This window comes from Pyxicephalus adspersus, chromosome 9, assembly GCF_032062135.1.
Source record: "Pyxicephalus adspersus chromosome 9, UCB_Pads_2.0, whole genome shotgun sequence".
NCBI lineage: Eukaryota > Metazoa > Chordata > Amphibia > Anura > Pyxicephalidae > Pyxicephalus > Pyxicephalus adspersus.
The window spans coordinates 52,102,517-52,122,277 of NC_092866.1; the positions used below are offsets into that span (position 1 = coordinate 52,102,517).

The window sequence follows — 19,761 nt, forward strand, 5'->3', positions numbered from 1 at the left end:
TATATATATATATATATATATATATATATATATATATATATATATATATATATGTGATTATTTTAAACAAGCACACTGTATTATTATTAATAAACAGGACTTATATAGCCCCAACATTATGCAGTGCGGTACATAATTCTTTAAATATGTGACAGGATCTATGGGTATGTCAAAATTATTCTAAATAGATAAACTGCAGGTCAAATAGGCCTGACAATTTCTGAATGGTCCTGGAAGAGTCCCCACTGATTCTATTGATATAAGCTTAGTATTCTACCCTATATGAACACTGTGTCTTAGACTGTGTACCCATGTGCAGTAATTGTGTTGGAAATTATCCTTTCCAATGACAAAAGACTGCATGATCGAGTTCTGTAAATACAGCACCGTTCTGCTCTATAGATAGGGAAAGCGGGTGAATGACAGAGCAGCACCCCACTGCGCTCTCTCCCCTTCACTTTCATTACAATCATTCTTCATCTGTGGACCTGCCACAATGGTCATAGGACAACAAACGTTGTACAGGCAAAATTCTCATCCAATATCAGCCTTGAGGCAATTATCGGACGAGAATCATGTGACGTGTACTCAGCCTTAAAAAAAAATTTAAACAGATAACAAAGGCAAAATGTTTTTTCAAGGACTTCCTTACCTTTTACTCTTACTGTTTCTCTGTGTGAATGAAGCCATCTTTGTAAGGGTGAGGTGCTTTGCTTCCAAAAAATCAGAGCTGCCCTTGTGTGGACTGAACAAGCAGGAAGAAATAAGGAGAAAGTAGCGGAATAAATGAAGTGGGGAAATCCAATATTTTCTAACAATGTCCATGATAGGAATGCACTACTTACAGCAAATAGACCTTGTAAAAGAGGAAGGGTGCTTAAAGTGAAAACCAAAAATGGCCCAATGTAGCACGCATGAAAACAGAAGACACCATCACACCTATGTACAGGGTTCCTGCTTTATTATAAAAGCACTGTCACAACATGTTTGAAAAGCCAATGTCACTATATTTCCTTGAGGAAGTGGCTCTAAAATGTTGGCTTTTTTAATTTGTTGGGACAGTATTTTCATAATAAAGCACGAACCCTGTACTTTGCAGTGCTGGTGACTTTGTCTTCTGTTTTAATGAGTGCTACATTTTTCTCACCATCAGTGGAGGTCAGGCCTTCCTACTTGAGTGAGCAGAACTCGCATATTAACATGTGGGCACTACTCTGTCTGATGACATGCATACAGAGGCATGTCATTACCAGCCTGAAATCATGGGAAGTAAGTTGAATGACATTGGGCCTCATTTATTCTGAAAAACAAGCAGCAGCCAGGCCCAGGAGTGATGAATCTGTGGGAGAGAGCGCTGATCATGAGATGAATACTACCAGTGTTCAACTCAGAATTTCTTTTAAGCCGGGTGGGAAAAATTGTAGGTGGGTTTCAGCCCTTGTATTGTAACCCAAAAACAGCCGGGTGGTTACTTAAAAGTGTTGGATGGTGCGCTCAGCTAAAAGGGGCTGGGGAGTACTACAGCCAAAGGATGAAGTTCTTTTTTATGTTCGTCAGATCACAGAATTTAGCTTTAATAAAAGGATACATAGGAAGAAAAATCTGGTCTTTTGCTTGGGGCAGCAATTATATCATTTAGTTAGGTATAAAGAAAACCTAAAGTATTGTCAGACATTATTAGTCTGTATCAGGAGGAGCAGCTGGGCAGACCATCAAAAAATCTTGTTTCTCAGATTTGTTTATTTTCATTCATTTTATGTCTAATAAAGTATAATTTAGCCACTGCTCTTATGTATTAATGTCAATTAGTTATATTTTCTTTTAAATTGATGTGTAAGCATTATTGACTTTGTTTCAATCAGATGGAGTTCCCTGTTCTCAGAATCCCACCACTGCCATAAAGAACTGGGTCCACTACAACAAAGAAGAGAGAGAGGAGTTTTCAGAGGTGCTGCTCTCTAGCCTGAAGGTATCCTATCCTATCCTATTATCCTACAGTTTACCTTTTAATAACTTGCAGGTAGCTACTTAGCTGCTTTTGTTGGAATAGTATATACAGATTATATTAATTAACTTTATCCAAGTTTCAGCATTTATGCACCACTGGGTAAGCCATGCATTAAAATAATAAGTACCTTTCTGCTTCTGTTGTTATTAATGAACAGTATTTATGTAGCGCCAACATAATATGCAGCACTGTACATGAAATAGGGGTTGTAAATGACAGACAGACAGCGACAGAGGAGGAGGGGAGGACCTATGAAGTAAATTCAGTGCATATGGGCAATAGTTACACTTTCCACACCCTGCCAACAACTGATGAGGATTACTTTTCCGGGTAAGTTTGCCATAATATACAAATATTCACTGCATACTTTCTCATTATGGCAATTTCCTTGAGGGCTAAAATATCTGGCTGTTTAAGTTTGCTGAACAAACATGTTGTAAGTTATTTTATAATAAATTCTTCCAGTGTTCAACCCAGACATTTTTTTAAGCTGGGTGGGAAGATAGTGTAGTTATACGGAAGCCTCTGTATTATGGCCCAACTCCTCAGTAGCCATCTAAAAACAGCCGGGCGGTGCACCCACCTAAAAGGGGCTGGGGAGAACACTACCTTCTATCTATAAAATTTCATATCAATTACATATAACATTTATTTTTTCAGGAAATTGGTGAAAATGTGCACATCTATCTGATTGGGAAGGAGGAGTCTCGCACACACTCTATCGCAGTCTCCCTACATTGTGCACAGGATGATTCTATAACTGTAAGTGGACAGAACAGTCTGTGTCATCAGATAACGGCAGCCTGCAAGCACGGGGCCGACCTGTATGTGGTAGGAGGCTCCATTCCCCGGAGAATGTGGAAATGTAACATGGAGACCATGGATTGGGAGCGTTGTGCTCCATTACCAAGAGATCGCTTACAGCACACACTTGTGTCTGTCCCTAGCAAGGATGCTATCTATTCTCTTGGTGGAAAGACGCTTCAGGACTCTCTCTCCAATGTAGTCATTTACTATCGTGTACAAGATAATGTATGGACGGAAACCAGCCAATTAGAAGTCTCCATTTCAGGTGCTGCTGGTGTAAACCTTGGCACACTCATCTACCTATTTGGAGGTGAGGAGAATGACCTGGACTTTTTTACTAAACCCTCACGTCTTATTCAGTGTTTTGACACAAACACTGAGAAGTGCCATGTCAAACCGTACCTTCTGCCTTTTGCTGGACGCATGCATGCTGCTGTTCACAAGGACCTGGTGTTCATCGTTGCAGAGGGAGACTCTCTGGTTTGTTATAATCCTCTCCTAGACAGCTTCACACGGCTTTGTCTCCCTGAGGTGTGGAGTTCTCGGCCCTCTCTCTGGAAAATCGCCAGCTGCAATGGCTGCATCTACGTTTTCCGCGATCACTACAAGAAAGGTGACGCCAACACCTTTAAACTCAACCCCGCCACTTCAGTGGTCACAGTTACCAGTGGCATTCGCTTTTTGCTAACTAACCTGCAGTTCTTATTAGCATGAGGCCTTTTTTTTTTTTTTTTTTTTTTTTTTTTTTTTTGGGAATATAAAGAGTAAACACACGTGCAAGCAGTGGCTTTGACAGGCCATGATCTTGCTAACGGGAAGATCATGACATCTCAGCTGTAAGAATCACGAAGAAAGAAAACAATCAAACTGAGTGTAAAACAATGATGGGACCAGCAGTGTATTACAATGGACTCGGTGTACTATGCTGAAACAGCTTTGTGTCTTCTGAAGCGTTTTTTCTTGTTACATCTAGCTAAAGTAATATATATGATTAAGGATAAAGCCCCCCCCCACAAAAACAAATGTAGATTGTTTTATTCCTGGGTAACTTTAAAGGGAATGTATAGTGTTTTAATTAATTTTTAGATAATGTGTAAAAAAGTTAAATTAGATGTAAATAGTGTCGTCAACGTGTGTTATAAATGGAAACCTTCTGTTTCTATATAGTTTCTGATTATACATGTATATGGAGACAACTGTACATAAGCAGGTTCTGCTTTGCAGTGCTATACAATATTGCTGCTTTTCTGCTCCTGGTCTCACAATGCAATTTATGGGTGGCTGATAATTGGGGCAGAAAGCAAAGAAATTGCAAGTAGAGAGTTTTCTCCCTTTTGTGCTTTAAGAACCAAACTAAAACTATAAAAAACACTCAATGAAACTTTACTTCCCAAATATGTTGCACAATATCATAGAAATAGGTATATTGCAACAGATCCTGACAGATTTTGTAAACTTTGCTATGAATACCTCTGTCCCTATTAAGATGACTTCTCCTAAATATTGTCAGCACCTATACATAGAAAGTGAGGTGAAATTTCCTAAATAGGCTCAAAAACAAAAATGTTGGGTGGAACTTAAAGCGGAGGCATCAACCCAGTATTTTTTTTTTTTTTAATAAGTCGGGTGGGAAGAAATTGTAGGAGGGTGGCAGCCCATGTATGGTGACCCAACTCTTCAGTAACCACCCAAAAACAGCCAGGTGGTTGCTAAATAGTGCTGGGTGGTGCACCTGGCTAAAGGGGGTTGGGGAGATCACTGCAGATGTACGCTATTTGGCCAAACACTTGACCATTATACCTATTAAATGGCCAGATATATGTGGACCCTCTAAAACAGTGTTTCTTAACTGGGGTTATGTGGAGGTTCTTTGAGCCATGGGAAAGTGACACCAATGATCTGTAAGGGTGAAGTTCTTCCCATTGGCCAGCAATGTAGGAAACATTTTTGTTTCAACCACAGTAATGTAGCTGTGGATATAGTAAATATAGTAGGGGTTCCCTGAAGATATGAAAGCTATTTCAACAGTCCCCCTTGTTAAAAAGGTGGAGAAACACAGCTCTAAAATGTTAGTTTCTGGAGAAGGGTCATTTTAATCCTACAAGCTCTTTATATGCCTTTAGTGATTTCAGTTTGGGCTAGGCCTGTGCATAAACCAGCTTCAGAAATACATAGCATGAGCAATACAGAAGTATTCTGCAAAGAGCCCTAAACCTAACCCCCCTGAACACCTCTGGGATGAATGGGGGATCATTGACTATGGGTCGGGTCTTCTCGTCAAGCACCTTCACAAATTCTCAATAGACTTACTGGGTTTACATTCCAAAATATTGTAAACTTTCCTGGGAGAAGCGTTAAATTATTGCCCTATTACATATTTGGTATGGAATGACCAACAAGCTCATATGGGTGTGATGGGATCCACACCCATATGACAATCCACATTTTGTCTATATATTTTATCTAACAGGAAAAAAGCAAAATAAAAATTTAGTGTGTATAATTGCTGCTTTTCCAATGTTTGGGACATTTTACCTAAAACCGATCTTTAGGTTGTGTGCCCTCATTTTTTTTAAATATCTGCATTTTTAAAATGTTACTCAATTTCCAACACCGCAATGAGATCCTTGTTTAATATAGTTGGGAAGTGGGTAGAGACAGTATCATAGGTATAGTATAGAGCTCACAAGCAGACTTTTTGATAGATAGTAAAATAATTAGGTGATTCCAACCCACTGTCATTCCTCAGAACTGTAAAACATTGCTTTAGAATTTCTGCAATCTAAGGGCTTGTTATAACTAGAAATGGTGGTAAAGATTTTGCTGCATTTTCCATATGTGTCTTCACATTTGATTTTAGACCAATCAATCCAGCAAAAGTGACCAGTATTGGATAAACTATAACCCTGTTGCTTTTACTTTTGCTAGACAGCTCGGGAGATTTCTATTGTGGGGAAGGAGAGAAGAGAATATCAGATGAGTCAAATGAGAGCTAGTTACTGATAGCACTGGGTCACATTCTGGTTTCATTGGTCTAGATAGTCATGTTTAGACTCTGCATATCTGCTTTTTAAAAAGGCAATACCGTAAAATGCACTAGATTGTATATCTATGGTTTTGATTGGGCTTTAAATGATGAATTTAGTTATTTGCTGTGACCAACAGCAACATATGCACTAGTATTCATATGCCAGCCCTCCTTTTTTATAGAATATGTATTCAAAGACAATCAAGTGCTTTAATTCATAGCAGTCTGTTGGAAATCAGGTACTACATTAAAATTATATAACTATAAAAATGAAGTATTCTTTATTCTTTCAGTATAAATGCATTATATATAAATGTAAATACATCAGGTAATGTAAATAATAGCCTAACTCTGTTTAGTTTGTTTTAGAAACACAGGAGTAGCCATAGTAGTAGTGGATGTATGTGGGCAGCCTGACTGCAATCAAAGCAAAGTTTGTATCAGCAGTTGTTGGTACAAAAATAAGGCTGACTGATGGTGGTGTCATATATCAAATGACCACTAGAGGGAGGACCAGCACTTTTTCTGTACTAAAAAATGTAAAAGTTAAAGTGCTAAGGTTAGACATTACAATATTCTCCACTTCCAGATATCTGTGGGCTAAACTGATCTCGTTCCACTGTAAATCTAGCTCCAGCAAAAAAAAAAAACACACACAATTTGACTATTTATTACAAAAAAAAAATTACTTACAATAGAATTTTAGAAATATATCTGCCATAAAGCTTAACTTCAGGTTCAGTAAAAAAAAAAAAAAAAGGTCTTATGCTGTGGATCACTTGGAGCTTAGTAAAAAGTACTTTAAATTATTGTATGCCTTGCTCCCTCAGACTGCTCCACTGTGCGACAAGTCCTGTAGCCTCTTCTGTATGCCACTATGGCTGCATATGGAAGTTCATTAAGGGTGTTCCCCTATCTTCACTAATAACTTTAAATGTTCAGCCACCTCATGAATCAATCATATATAATGTATAAAAGAAGAAAAAGAATTAGGTTCACTTAGCTCAGGGATTGTATGAAAGTATATAGATTGTACATAGTATCAAAGAAAAACATTTACATAACGCAATCACGTATTTTACCTTGGTCCTGGTCCAAACAATAAGTTGATGACATAGAAGTACTGTGTCTAGTATATAATACCCTGGTCCTGTGAAGTGTTAACAGAACCAAGGTAAAATACCTGATTGCGTTATGTAAATGTTTTTCTTTGATACCATGTAACAAATACACGTATATACTTCATACAATCCCTGAGCCGTGAACCTCATTCTTTTTCTTCTTTTATACACTATGGCTGCAGTCACAGGCAATGAACTTCAACCCACACAATGCAGGGACAGCAGCTCGGCATTGTAAAGGTAAAAAGCTAAGTGTCATTATCAGCTGAATAAGAGGAAAGCACGCCAGCCACCAGGATAAGTAAAGATAAAAAAAATACAAAAAAGCCATATCTGCAAAAAAATGTATTGGCAAACCTGGAGATTAGCTTTAATATTTAGAAATCTGTACCGCAGACTAAGGGAGGGAAGGAATAGCACAGCCTATGTTCTACCTATGAACACTTGCAGAAGAAGAGAGCGGACTGGTGACCTGGATGTGTGCATCAACTTCTTGTTAGCCTGGTTGTAGGCCGGCGGGCATGGTTATGACTTCAGGACAACTGACTGTGTGAATTTTCAGGACTGGGTGTGCAAAATTACACGTTCTATGTAAAGTAAAACAGCTTCTAGATGACTATTTACCTGTTCTATGGATTTTGATGTTAAATGTGAGAACCTGTTTTGTTATTAGGAGTTAAAGATAATGACTACTGTTGGAGTTAAATGTTAAGTAAATGATTCCTAAGGGTGAAGTGTGGATGTTATGTTTACTTACTATGCAATGAACACATTTATCAGCAATACCGTAGTCATGTGATCTTGTTACTGATAACATCTGGTGGGAAGTGAGCTTCTGGAGAATATGAAACACTTGTTTTGTCTATTGCATGATATGTAAGGGTATGAAGTCTGTTATCTAGAAACTCTTAACAAGAGAGTATTAGAAACACAGAGAAAAAAAAAAGAAAGCCGTTTAGTCACACGTTTTAATGTTCAGGGTTCTGCGGTATACTGAAAACCTTTCTTTTAAAGCCAGGAGCGCTATGCTACAAAATATTCTTTTAGGAAAATGATTGTTCTTAATGAGTATTCATTTTAGAAAGATACCGTCACCTTTCCTATGCAGGTTGTCTCTTACGCGGATATGTTCACTGTGCCAGCACTTACCCACAGAAGCCCCCAACAATACTATTTGCATTTAAGTATAGGGCAAGTTTTCCCATGATAATGCTCAGGTCCATCAGCCAAATTTTAGGTCTGTGCACTGTAATTTTACCACTGCCCCAGTTGCTAACCTGGTATTATTATTTTATTGTTATTAAATAGTCTTTATATAGTGCCAACATATTATGCAGTGCTGTACATTAAAAAACAGTTGCAAATGACAGACAAAGACAGTGACACAGGAGGAGGTGAAGACTCTGCCCAGAAAAGCTTACAATCTAAGCTCTCCATGACTGGAAAAGATGGACTATTATGTGATAACCAGGATGATGCAGCAAACCTGGAATGGATTTCTTAAAGTAATTTGCTATTTGTTGGCAAATGTTTCCAATCCTGGACCAGATTTAGTGCAGGTTTCCTCGATTACTTGGATTCACACATCATAGTCAATCTTCTCCAATCCTGGAGAGCTATAATACGTCAGGCCCCATGTGTGTGTAGGTTCTACCAATGGTATGTAGCGCCATTTATAGATTGCTTCGATTTTACTCATTTATAAAGAAATGATAAAACTGACAGAGTAGTCGATGGATGGATGTGGCAATCACAATAGTGGTAATTTTTCTAACAATAACAGAACTTATATGACAATCCAACAAATCTGGCCACACACTCATTAATATCCTGTATTCATTCCAGCACAGGCTGGAAATGATATCAGCCTGGGATACATGATGTAAAAAAAAACCACATTTTTCCCCTTATATAAGAGTTTTTTGCCCTTTTATATAAACTAACAAATGTGCCAATAAGTCCGCTTTAATAGTATATGATATTTTATTGATTGGTTCACATTTGGTTTAATCCATGTGTTATTCTGTTATTCAGTCCTAAATACAAAACTGGAACAACAATTTTATGTCTGTTGCATTTACAAATGACGAATGCACATGTATTTCAACATTCAAAATAATAAACCAGTGATTTCTCACCAACGTTTATTTGAAAAATGTTCCCTCAAAGGAGTATAAGACCTCATGTACACAAGCATGTAAAAACACATTTTTAATAGACCATCTTAAAGTCTGAAACAAAAAATGAAGTCAACTAAAAAGTGCAGTTAACCAATGACCAATTAGGATTTAGCTTTACTAACGATAAATAAAATCTGATTGGTTGTTTGTTACAGCACATTATCAGCGCCCTTTCTACAGTCTCGTTTGTGTTTATTCTTTAACAAAGTGGAAAATTGTGCAGCTTCCCATGATGTCAACCACCGTTGCCTAAAGATTCTGAGTTAGTGAGGGATTGGTAAAACATCTCCAGCATTTGACGTTGTTTGCTGTGGATTAAGATGTGGGGTCGGATATTTGCTATGAAGGTCGTGGCAATGTCTGGCTCCCATTTGTGCCTCTGTTAAAATAAATAAAAAAAGAGATCAAAAACAGTATTTTTAAGGCTGTGTACACACATTCAATAATTGTTGTTGGAAAGGATCTTTAACGATACTTTCAAACGACAAAAGACTGAACGAGTGATGTACATACAGCACCGTTCTGCTCTAAGGAAAAGGAAGGGAAGAGAACGATAGAGCGGCACCCCGCTGTGCTCTCTCCCTCTCCTTCACTTGTATTGCGATTGTTCGTGGATCCGAACGACATCGGATGAGCGCTGTACACACGCCAGATCCTTATTCGATATCAGCCCTGAGGTGACTATCGAGAATCATCTGACTTGTGTACATAGCCTTACTGTGATTAAACCATCAATGTACCACAGTCATCACAATATTTAAAGCCAAACTCCACTTTTAAATGTTATTACATTTTCAGAAATTGCTGCCTGTTTTTTAAACCTTATTGACACTGTTGCACAGGTCTATATTTGGCAATTCCTCTGCCTTTCTACTTCCAAGTTGGGCGATACCCAGCATTACCCAACCTCTTCTTCCATACCTTAGACATCATAGATACATCTCCTTGCAGCTTGTTTGTCACCAGGTTCTGGACCTAGTGTAGTATATAGACAGCGCCTTTTGGTTTTCTTCCTCTTTCCGGGACAGAGGAACCAGTGAGCACCACCATCTTCTACACATGTGTGGGACCCACACTTTTTCTTAGGTTTCAGGAAGCCCCTTGCATGCACATTAGCGGAAGCCTGCTGAGATATATGACGTAAATATCCCAGGAGGCTCTGGGTTTCCCATTCAGTCTTTACTGCCGAAACAGTAAAAATGGAAAAGGAGGGGTCCACCCCGAAAAAAATCAAAATGTATTTACCAATATATAAAAAGATGAGACACCCTTTCATATAATATTAAAAATGTCATGATAGGTCTGCTTTATTTAAAGCCTAACTCCTGTCAACATTGTTTTGGGTAGAGTAGGGAAGGGTTAGAACATGTAATGGTCATTATTACCGGGCCCTGACCCCATGGCAGAGATTACACTTCAATTCGTGTCCTGTTTACATGATGTCAGATAGTCACTGACCTGACTAAAGATCTCTCTAACTTACCAAGTAAAAGTACCAAAGTAAAACAAATGTTTGAGGAACAGTTAGTACCCCTCTACATTTTTCTTATATTGTCATCTGCTGTATGACCTGCATTTCCCTCATTTCTTTTTCCTGATGTCATAAAAAAAAACAGTGATGGGAAATCTATCCTTTAGAATCACAAACAGCCATTAAAACAATTATTTTAGTATTTCTCTATTTTCATATGATCTGTGCAGTGCTCTCAGCAATCAGACCTGTCCATACACCCACCCCCTGCTCTCTTCCTCTTCTATACAAGTATGTATGAGTATCCTGAGGGGTGTGACTGTTACTAAGCTCTGCCGCCACAGAGCACTGGAGTTCTGCCTTCCAGTATATTTGTTTTATGACTCTCACCTTTATTAAGTAAGCAGCCACCATGGTGGTACTTCTGGATCTTCCAGCTTTGCAGTGGATGTAAACACTGTGACCCTTTTCCTGGTGTCGGTGTACAAACTCCACACCTTTTTGTAAGTTCTCCAATGTTGGGACTCCGGTGAAGTCAACAGTGCTGAGTCTCAGCTGCTCCACACCAAGGGCTTCCCACTGCTGCACACAAATCAACAAACCATTTAGGTTAATGAATATAGAGCTAAAGGGGAAGTAACACATAAAGGAAGCGTCATACAAAGGCTGCCAATATAACTGACCTCTTGGACTGCATGCTAGTTCCCAACTTTCACTGATGGTGAATCCAATAGCTTATATTAGAGTCTAGTTTAATAGAAGCTGAATTTGTTCTGGATCACTGTGCTGGCATTTCTTTTATTAATAAAGATTATTACAATTCTGCCCCAGCACAGCTCCATTAGATTGTGAGCTCCTTTGAGGGACAGCTAGTGACATGACTATGGATTTATTTATACTGCGCTACATAATATGCTGGCACTATATAAATACAAGTTATTAATATTAATAATAATGTGAATGTGTGAGGTGTAAATTTTAAAATACAGAACTGGACATGATTGATGATTCATTTTTTAAGGTCCCATTCACATTTTGATGTTAATGTATAAAGTAGAGAATCTGACATTCTCTGTTGCAGAACTTTCCAGGTCTGTGTGTTTCAAATAATAAATAATATATATTAATATTAATTGATTCCCCACCAGGGAGTGTTTCAATGAATGTCAGATTCACTATATAAATAGACCCCAATGAGTGGATAGGTGAGGACTTTTTAGTTGCAAATGTTTTGCATCTGGAAGGACAATTGATTCCGAAAAGAAAAGTCAGCCTAAGCACAGGTTCAGACCTTCCTTAGGATCGAGTGATCCCGTGTCCCTTCCTGCGGCTGGCACCTTGCACCTCACACCGCAGTACTGGCTCTTAAAGACTACTACTGTACCAGTCACTGCCTCCACTATTCATTCCCTATAGAGCTTCCAGAGGGAGATGCTGCAATGTAGAATCTCCAGAGAGACAAGTGGTAAAAGCATCACAACCTGACTGCCAGTGTGACCATAGCCCAACATTACTACTAACGTGTTGTCGTAAGTGAAATGTTTTCTAACACTCAGCTGTGCACATTTCTATGCACTGCTGCTAAACTAAAGCTAAAGGGAAAAAAAAATACCAAAGCAACAAAAGCGTAATACCTTTGCACTTTATTTTTACCCAAAGGGTATTCAAAGTGCTTCCTTTGACATCTTTCCTTCCGTGATGTCATTTAAAACTACAAATACACATGAAAACAAAAAAAAAATACATCACAAATCACTAAAAAAAAACTGAAAGCAAATTGCACTAAAACCTGATTTTCTGTGTATTATTTAAGACCATAGTCATATCACTAGATGTCCCTCAACGGAGCTCACAAACCCCTCCAATAGTCATATGTCTTTAATACAGTCTAAGGTTAATTTTGGGGGAGCCAATTAACCTAACTGCATGTTTTTGAATGTTGGGATGTTTTTAAAAAGAATAACTTTACTTTTTGGAGTTGTTTTTCTTTTTGCCACCGCCCCACTTTTCCTATAGCCTCTATTACAGACCCCAGATGAGCCTATGATTTCCTATACCCCTCATACTTATTCCATCTCCGGAGGCTCTGCAGTCACCCCTTGCACTTAGTTAGCCATGGCATCCTGAAAACTTATGGCTTTTCGCTACATGTCCCCATAGAGAAATGCAAGGTGACTGAGTGGAAGGTAAATGCATGTTACCTTATATTCCTTACCTGAGAAGAGTGACACAGCAGTCTGGTCTCATATTCCTCATTCATAGTGATGACCCCATGTACGTTCTCTTCCTCAATCAACTGCAGAAAACATATTAAGGTGAATTATTTTACATGCAGAATGTTATGAATAACAGAGCAGTTGTAGGGATGCTGGCTGTCCATTGCTACATTTATGCAGGGTGACCTTTTGGGTAACAGTTGTGTAAAAGGAGTTGGCAGTAGCGAATAGCTTTTCCTCTTGCCTCTCTATATAGCAAGAAGCATGATGATAGTAGAAGAGAGCAGAGTAACAGGAAGATGAGCAATTCCTTACTATTAAACAGTATTTATATAGCGCCAACATATTACGCAGCGCTGTACATTAAATAGGGGTTGCAAATGACAGACAAATACAGGCAGTGACACAGGAGGAGAGGACCCTGCCCCCAAGAGCTTACAATCTAAGAGGTGGGTGAAGTAGCATACTGTAGGAGTAAGTAATATGTAGCTGCTTCTCCTTTTACTGTCCAGTTACAGATTGGAGAGAGAGTTCAGGATGACCTAAACTAGGAGGAAGTAGGCTGAATTTCTGTAATCAGACTGAGGACATCTAGGGAAATGTACTGCTGGGAAATATGTGGCTAGAAGATGATTATTGCAGCTATTTATGCCTTTATTGAAAGCTATTTATTTTTTACTAATACAAAAAGTATTATTATTAGATATACAATTTGAAAACAGTGCAGGAGCTGGAGTTTACTTTGCAGCAGGTCGAAAATGACCAACACAAAAAAATCTTAAACTATTACAACTTTTGATTCAACACGAATCTGTCTACCTACAGGAAGAGGACTGCGCATGCGCACTCACCTTCTCACTCATCCCTCGGAAGGGCAGCGCTCCCAGTATGACCGTGTCATCGATCCTATCATACCACTTCCGGCTAGAGATCTTTTCCATTACCACGTTATACAGCAAAGTAGGATAAAATAGGACACGGGTCGCCATCGATTGCAGAGACATGATTCTCATCAAGCATGTTCGCCAGTAACCTTGATACCTGTGTCCTCCATATTGGATCCTGGCACTTCCGCCTTCGTCCTGACAGTGTCATAATTTAAGGGCGGAAGTTGGACGATGCCATATTTGATAAGGGCAAATGTTTGTAATGGTTTAGTTTAACTTCTATTGCTTGGTTAAATTATTTCATAAAAAAACATACATAGTACTTAATATTTAAAATGTGTAAGTCACTCTGATACTGGCTTAACTGCCTAGTTCTCTGGCCTAGAGCGTGCAAGCATCCAGTGTTATTTGCAAGCTTGTTCTTATAAGGCACTGAAACCATATTTCCAGAATCAGAACGTGGAAGAAAAACACATGGACATACATAACCTGGGGTGTGCTTGCTGTATAAATTAATACTTGTTAGCTTTTGTGCTGCCAGCGATTGATTATCCTTGGCAGAAAAAAATAGCCCCCTTCACCACAAACTATAAATATTCTATAAATTTTCCCACACTCAGCATTGGCTGTCATGGCAGCTAGAATAGACCCTTCACATGCACGGGTCGTCATGGCAACACTAGCAGTCAATGCCCCAGCATTGGTTGTCATGTCAGCAAAAACTGTAAATTCACCAGCAATGGTTGTCTCGGCAACAAAAATAGTCCTTTGCTCGCCATTGGTTGTAAAAGCAGCAAAAATAATCAACACCCCAGTTTAGATTGTCATGGCAGAAACTTAGTCCCTCCACAAGCAAAAATACTCCCTACCACCACATCGGTTGTCATGCCAAAAAAGACAATCCTCCATCATAGCATAGATGCTTAGCGGCAGAAATAAACATAAATCCATAGCATTGGTAATCAGTGGCACTAAAAATGTCCCCCACCCTCACAATATTAGTGGTCATAGATAACGGTTACTTTGCACCCAACATGATTGTTAACATAAATCAACTCATCAATTATCTGACCTTAGTGTAAAACAGCACCACTAGCCCCATACTTTCCAAGCCATAGGTTCTGACAAAAGTACAGAGCAGAAGGTCAAAGCTCTCCAATTTCATACTTAAAAAATTCCAAACTGCAGGGTAGCAGTGGTCCCGGCCCCGATCCTGTTGAACTTCTCTGTGAAGTTAATTATAAATGAATTATTCCCCAGCAGTGGTAGCCTCCTTATGCCGTCACTATCACCCTTATCACTGTAAATGCATTTAAAAATCCAGATATTGGCATTTGCAGGTTCTCCCCGTATTTGTTTGGCTTTCCTATGCGTACTGCAGTTTCCTCCCACATTCCAAAAACATGCAGTTAGGTTAATTGGCTTCCCCCTAAAATGGATCTTAGACTGTATCCACCTACTAGATTGTAAGCTCTTTGGGGCAGGGTCCTCTCCTCCTGTATCATCGTCTGTATTAGTATGTCATTTGCAACCCCTATTTAATGTACAGTGCTGGGTAATATGTTGGCGCTATATAAATCCTGTTTATTAATAATAAAATAATAATAATAATTTAAAGACATGACAATGGTAGGGACATTAGAGTGTGAGCTTCTTTAAAGGGCACCTAATGATATGAATATGGACTTTATACAATACTGTGCAATATGTTGGTGCTATATAAATACTGTGTAGTAATATTAATCATGAGAAAAAATTAAATGACAATGTGAATCTAATTTATACATTTTTGCTATTATTTTTTTTTTTTTTTTGGTATGTTTCATGGCATTTTGACATTCTTCTTTTAGTTTGGTTTTATAGTCTTTCATCTATGCAATTTAGTAGTATTGAATTCCAAAATTAAAAAAAAAACTTGGTAACCTTAGGTCTTCTTCAATGAAAAGGCATGTGTAAATATCTTACGTTTTCCTGGACTGGACCAATAAACAGTTATTGTGGGCCCAAGACAATTCAGACATTTTTAAAGGATTCTTCTTGAATAATCAGCATCCAGAACAGTAACAATGCATAGTCAGGGTTTTCGGTTGTGCAGGTTGGGGGTTTCGCGGACAGATGGAAAATGCTGTGTGATAAATTTTATTATATCTTCATCCATGTCTGCTGTGCCATTTATAATAAAACAATTTTATTAGACATTTTTATCAAGGTTTTCCTTAAAAACATAGACCTGGGTAAATATCTAGAAAATATAAATATCTATTAAATCTATTGCTGGAACATTACTACAGTAGATTTTCCAAGATATGTCGAAGTGTTGTTTGCCTAAAACTGAATTAAGCCTGCAACTAATTCAGATGCCAGCATGCGATCAGTTACTCAGTTAAGGGGGTAGTCTTTATTAATTAGTCTTTTTTTCTTGTCTATCAGATAGCTGATTGACATGTGAACTATCTGTACTCTTGGTTGAGAGGAAGCTGGTTTGGGCAGTTCTGCAAGGTGCAGGGTTATGGGCTATATTTGTCGAATGCCCTTTTTTTTTTAGGTATTTGGGAATCCAAGGATGATGCATACTGGCGGACTTTATTCCTCTTTTTGACTTTGCATACCATTTTAATTAAGGTTCTTTCTGAAGAATCTAAAATATTAGATTAGAATATAATATAATAAAGTAAAAGAAAAGTAAAATTAGTTTTTCTTAAAGGGTTGGCTTGCCCAAAACTGAAATAAACCTTAATTTGGAGTGGTCACCAGAGCAAAATAACTGCCTACAAGGGGATTGCCTTTAATGTCTCACTTCCTTAGCCATGCAAATGGTGAACAAAATGACAGATTTTTTTAATCCCATACTCCACGATGGAAAAAAAAAGCTTTGACTTTAAATTTGCTTTTATAATTTAGGTTAAGCAACACTAACTGGAAACACATATTACCCTGATCAATGTGCATTTTGCATCTGGCTCACAGGCTTTACCAATAAAATCAGAAGTCTTTTTTGTTCCTGTGCACTTTGGATTTCTCAAAAAATAATGCAAAAATCCATGAGTGTCAATAGAAGCACATGAATTAACCCCCAAAACAGTAAAGGAATCAAAGCTGCTGGGTTATAATGAAATAATAATACAACATATCACTGTCTCCAGTGGTTTCCACTTATCCTCTGTACATTTTTGTCAAGTCATAAATAAAAAACAGTAAGTTCTTGCAACACAACCTTGAAGTGTGTATGTGCTGCGCTTCACTCTTAAGCCACTAGATGGTGATGAATATATTGCAAGTTTATGTCCCATTGTTAGCAGTAGGAAAGTTTATATCAAAATATATTATTCAATCTAAAATAATAATAGTTATATATCCACACAAATAATAATAATAAGCCCTAAATATAGTCATATGTTCACAGTAAATAATAATAGCAATATAAATGTCCACATTAGCAATACATTTGCAAGATAAACGGTTATAATAAATATTATTATAATCACAGACTTCAGGCAAATGACCCCAGCCTAGTGGGCAGCAGCTCAGCAGAATAACGAACGTATGAAAGAAAAGAATGCAGAATACTATTTATGAACTGTTTACAATGGGCACCATTTCTAATAGTTTTCATAAACACTGATGCCCATGCCAAGTAATCCACTCCCAGTATAGACTGCTGCCAAGGATAATGAAGTGTTAGGGTGTGGGGGTGGGAAGGGATTCTTTAACAATCACTAGCTTTAAGGCACAAAAAACACATTCAGTTCACACCCCAGTGGTGCATCCTGCATTGCAGGAATAATTTTATAAAAGATAGGGCCCTGGGTAAATATAAAGTCAGGCCCCAAATGCACACAGTTTCAGCTCTCTGAAGCCCTGCCATGCTGTCATTTGGGGTTCCTAAAAAAGTGAAAGCCTTGACCTATTTTGCCTTACTCTAAAAATATGCAGATCAGGAGATCTCTGTTAGCCAAAATCAGAAGGGATTTACACTTGTGTAATTCTCCGATCCCATAAAAGGAAAGACCATGTGCACCAACTTCTGTATCCCAATGATTTATAGTGCCTGTCAGCAATATCTCCACTAGTGACTACCGCTATGTAACAAAATCCCAACCCGGATGTGTTTTTGTCCATAACTGATTTTATTTAGGTCTGCACAATTTATATAGATTATATGTGAACTACAACATTTAGTTATTATTGATGATTTCAGTTGTCAATATTAGTAGGAGACTAGTGCAAAATGCATTTAAACTTTAGGTTTATTCATTTAGATTTGGAGATCTAACCTCACTGGTAACATGTTTTTTAGATTAAGCTACAATTTTTATGGCAGACAAATCTAGACAGTTATCATTTGGAGGTATTCAATGATGGGTTTGGTATTTTTTCATTTTATCCTAATTATTCACACTTTTCACATTTTGTAAAAGATACCTATACAGCATTTTATCAAGTAAGCATGTGGTTTTAATGGCCCAAGCAGTCATCGGTAGAAAAAATGCCAAGCATTATTGGTCAGTAGAAGGATAAGTTGTCTGGTGCCGTTGGTCTATGGGAGCAAAAATGCTGGTGTGATAGGTCAGTGGGAAAAGAATATGCCTGTGCCATTGGTCAGTGGGAGGAAGAAATGTGACAACATTGCAAAGGACTGCACAGCCTCACAAATAAGGGTTTGTTCATTGTTTTACTAAACGCATATGTATTACCATTCCAATGCCCAATGTTCAGCAGACCATTCTTCAGTTGGTTAATAGGAGGAAAAAATGCTAGACGGCATTGATAAATGGCAGGAAACATACCTGGTGTCATTGGCCAGCAGGTAGGAGAATTGCCAGTGCATTGGTCAATAGGAGGAAAACGTGCCTGGTGCCATTGGTCAGTGGAAGTGGAAAACACATGATGCTATTGGTCATTGGGAAGATTAACTCATGGTGACATTGGTTAGTGTAAAGAAATGTGTCTGTGCTATTTGTCAGTGGTAAAAGTGGTGCCATTGGTAAGAGGGAGGAAGAAATGTTCTTTGACATTGATCAATAGGAGGAAAAATTGCCTGGTAATATTGTACAGTGGCAAGAAAAATATCTAAAGTCATTTGCGAGTGGGAGGAAATATTGTCCAGTGCCATTAATAAGCAGGAAGGAATAAATGCTTGGTGCCATTGGTCTATGGGACAAAAAAAAATGCCTGTAAAGTCTGTAAAAAAAATGGTAATTGTGGTCAGGAAATATTTTCTAATCATTAGTGTCATGGTGAAAAAGAAAGCCCTGACATAACAAGGAAATAGGCTGAATGCTACAGCAGTAGATTGTCAATGAACTAGGGCCAACTGTAAACAAGCTGAAAACCTCACCTTTTGTCCTGAGTTTCAAACAGCATTGTGCAAAGCTTTGCAGTTAAGTTCTAAAACGCCCTGGAGCACACAATCATGCACAGCACTGCACAGCCTCACTTGGGGGCCACATATAATTTGTTACCCTCCACATCCATGGTAGTAGAGGAGTAAGGGCCTGTTCATTGTTTTAATAAAGGCTTATGTATTACCATTCCATTGCCCTGTGTTCAGCAGCCTATTCATTGGAACACAAATGTAGTTCATGCAAATTTTTTACACTGCATGTCAATGCACGGTTGCATTCCACATTGCAGTGCATTCATTAGAAGTGTTTGGGTTGCCAATAACAAATAATGACAACCCAGTGTATGTGGGGTCATCTTAGGAACCCCCAACTTAGGCTACGTACACACGTGCAATGGTTCTTGTCCGATAATCGGCTCAGGGCCAATATTGGACGAGAATCTGGCAATTGTACAGCGCCCATGGACGACGAATAATCTTGATGGAAGTGAAGGGGAAAGAACACAGCAAGGTGCAGCTCCGTCGCTCTCCCTGTATGTACAGCACTCATTCATGCATCTTGCAGTTGTTAGTCATTGGAAAGGATCGTGAAAGATCCTTTCCAACGACAATTATTGCACGTGTGTATGTAGCCTTAGAGACCCAAGTATTTTACCTGGGGAATTCAGCACTTCAAAATGCCTACAAAGCCTATCTACC

General features: G+C 38.4%; 2 protein-coding genes across 3 annotated transcripts in view; one reads left to right on the forward strand and one right to left on the reverse strand.

Moving 5' to 3' along the window:
- KBTBD4 (kelch repeat and BTB domain containing 4) overlaps positions 1–7,747 on the forward strand; it is a 14,878-nt gene extending 7,131 nt beyond the window's left edge. For both annotated transcript variants that reach the window (XM_072421908.1, XM_072421907.1), the window contains exons 3-4: positions 1,863–1,969; positions 2,669–7,747. In XM_072421908.1, the coding sequence (XP_072278009.1) occupies positions 1,863–1,969; positions 2,669–3,529 (968 nt within the window). In that variant the 3' untranslated portion in view covers positions 3,530–7,747. The remainder of the gene's footprint in view (positions 1–1,862; positions 1,970–2,668) is intronic.
- Positions 7,748–8,928: 1,181 nt separating this feature from the next.
- PTPMT1 (protein tyrosine phosphatase mitochondrial 1) lies at positions 8,929–13,912 on the reverse strand. The gene is made up of 4 exons (XM_072421912.1): positions 13,683–13,912; positions 12,831–12,911; positions 11,006–11,197; positions 8,929–9,523 (listed from the first exon to the last, which is right to left on the reverse strand). The coding sequence occupies exons 1-4, from the start codon at positions 13,842–13,844 to the stop codon at positions 9,380–9,382; spliced, it is 579 nt and encodes a 192-aa protein (XP_072278013.1). The 5' UTR covers positions 13,845–13,912; the 3' UTR covers positions 8,929–9,379.
- Between the last annotated feature and the right edge of the window lie 5,849 nt (positions 13,913–19,761).

What these genes read in the sequence shown, in the direction of transcription:
- PTPMT1 (XM_072421912.1), bottom strand. Translation starts at nt 13,844, where the DNA reads ATGAGAATCATGTCTCTGCAATCGATGGCGACCCGTGTCCTATTTTAT. An exon ending in TCCGAGGGATGAGTGAGAAG is followed by an intron (nt 12,912 to 13,682) that starts GTGAGTGCGCAT and finishes TGTTTTCTGCAG; the next exon opens with TTGATTGAGGAAGAGAACGT. An exon ending in TGGCTGCTTACTTAATAAAG is followed by an intron (nt 9,524 to 11,005) that starts GTGAGAGTCATA and finishes TTATTTTAACAG; the next exon opens with AGGCACAAATGGGAGCCAGA.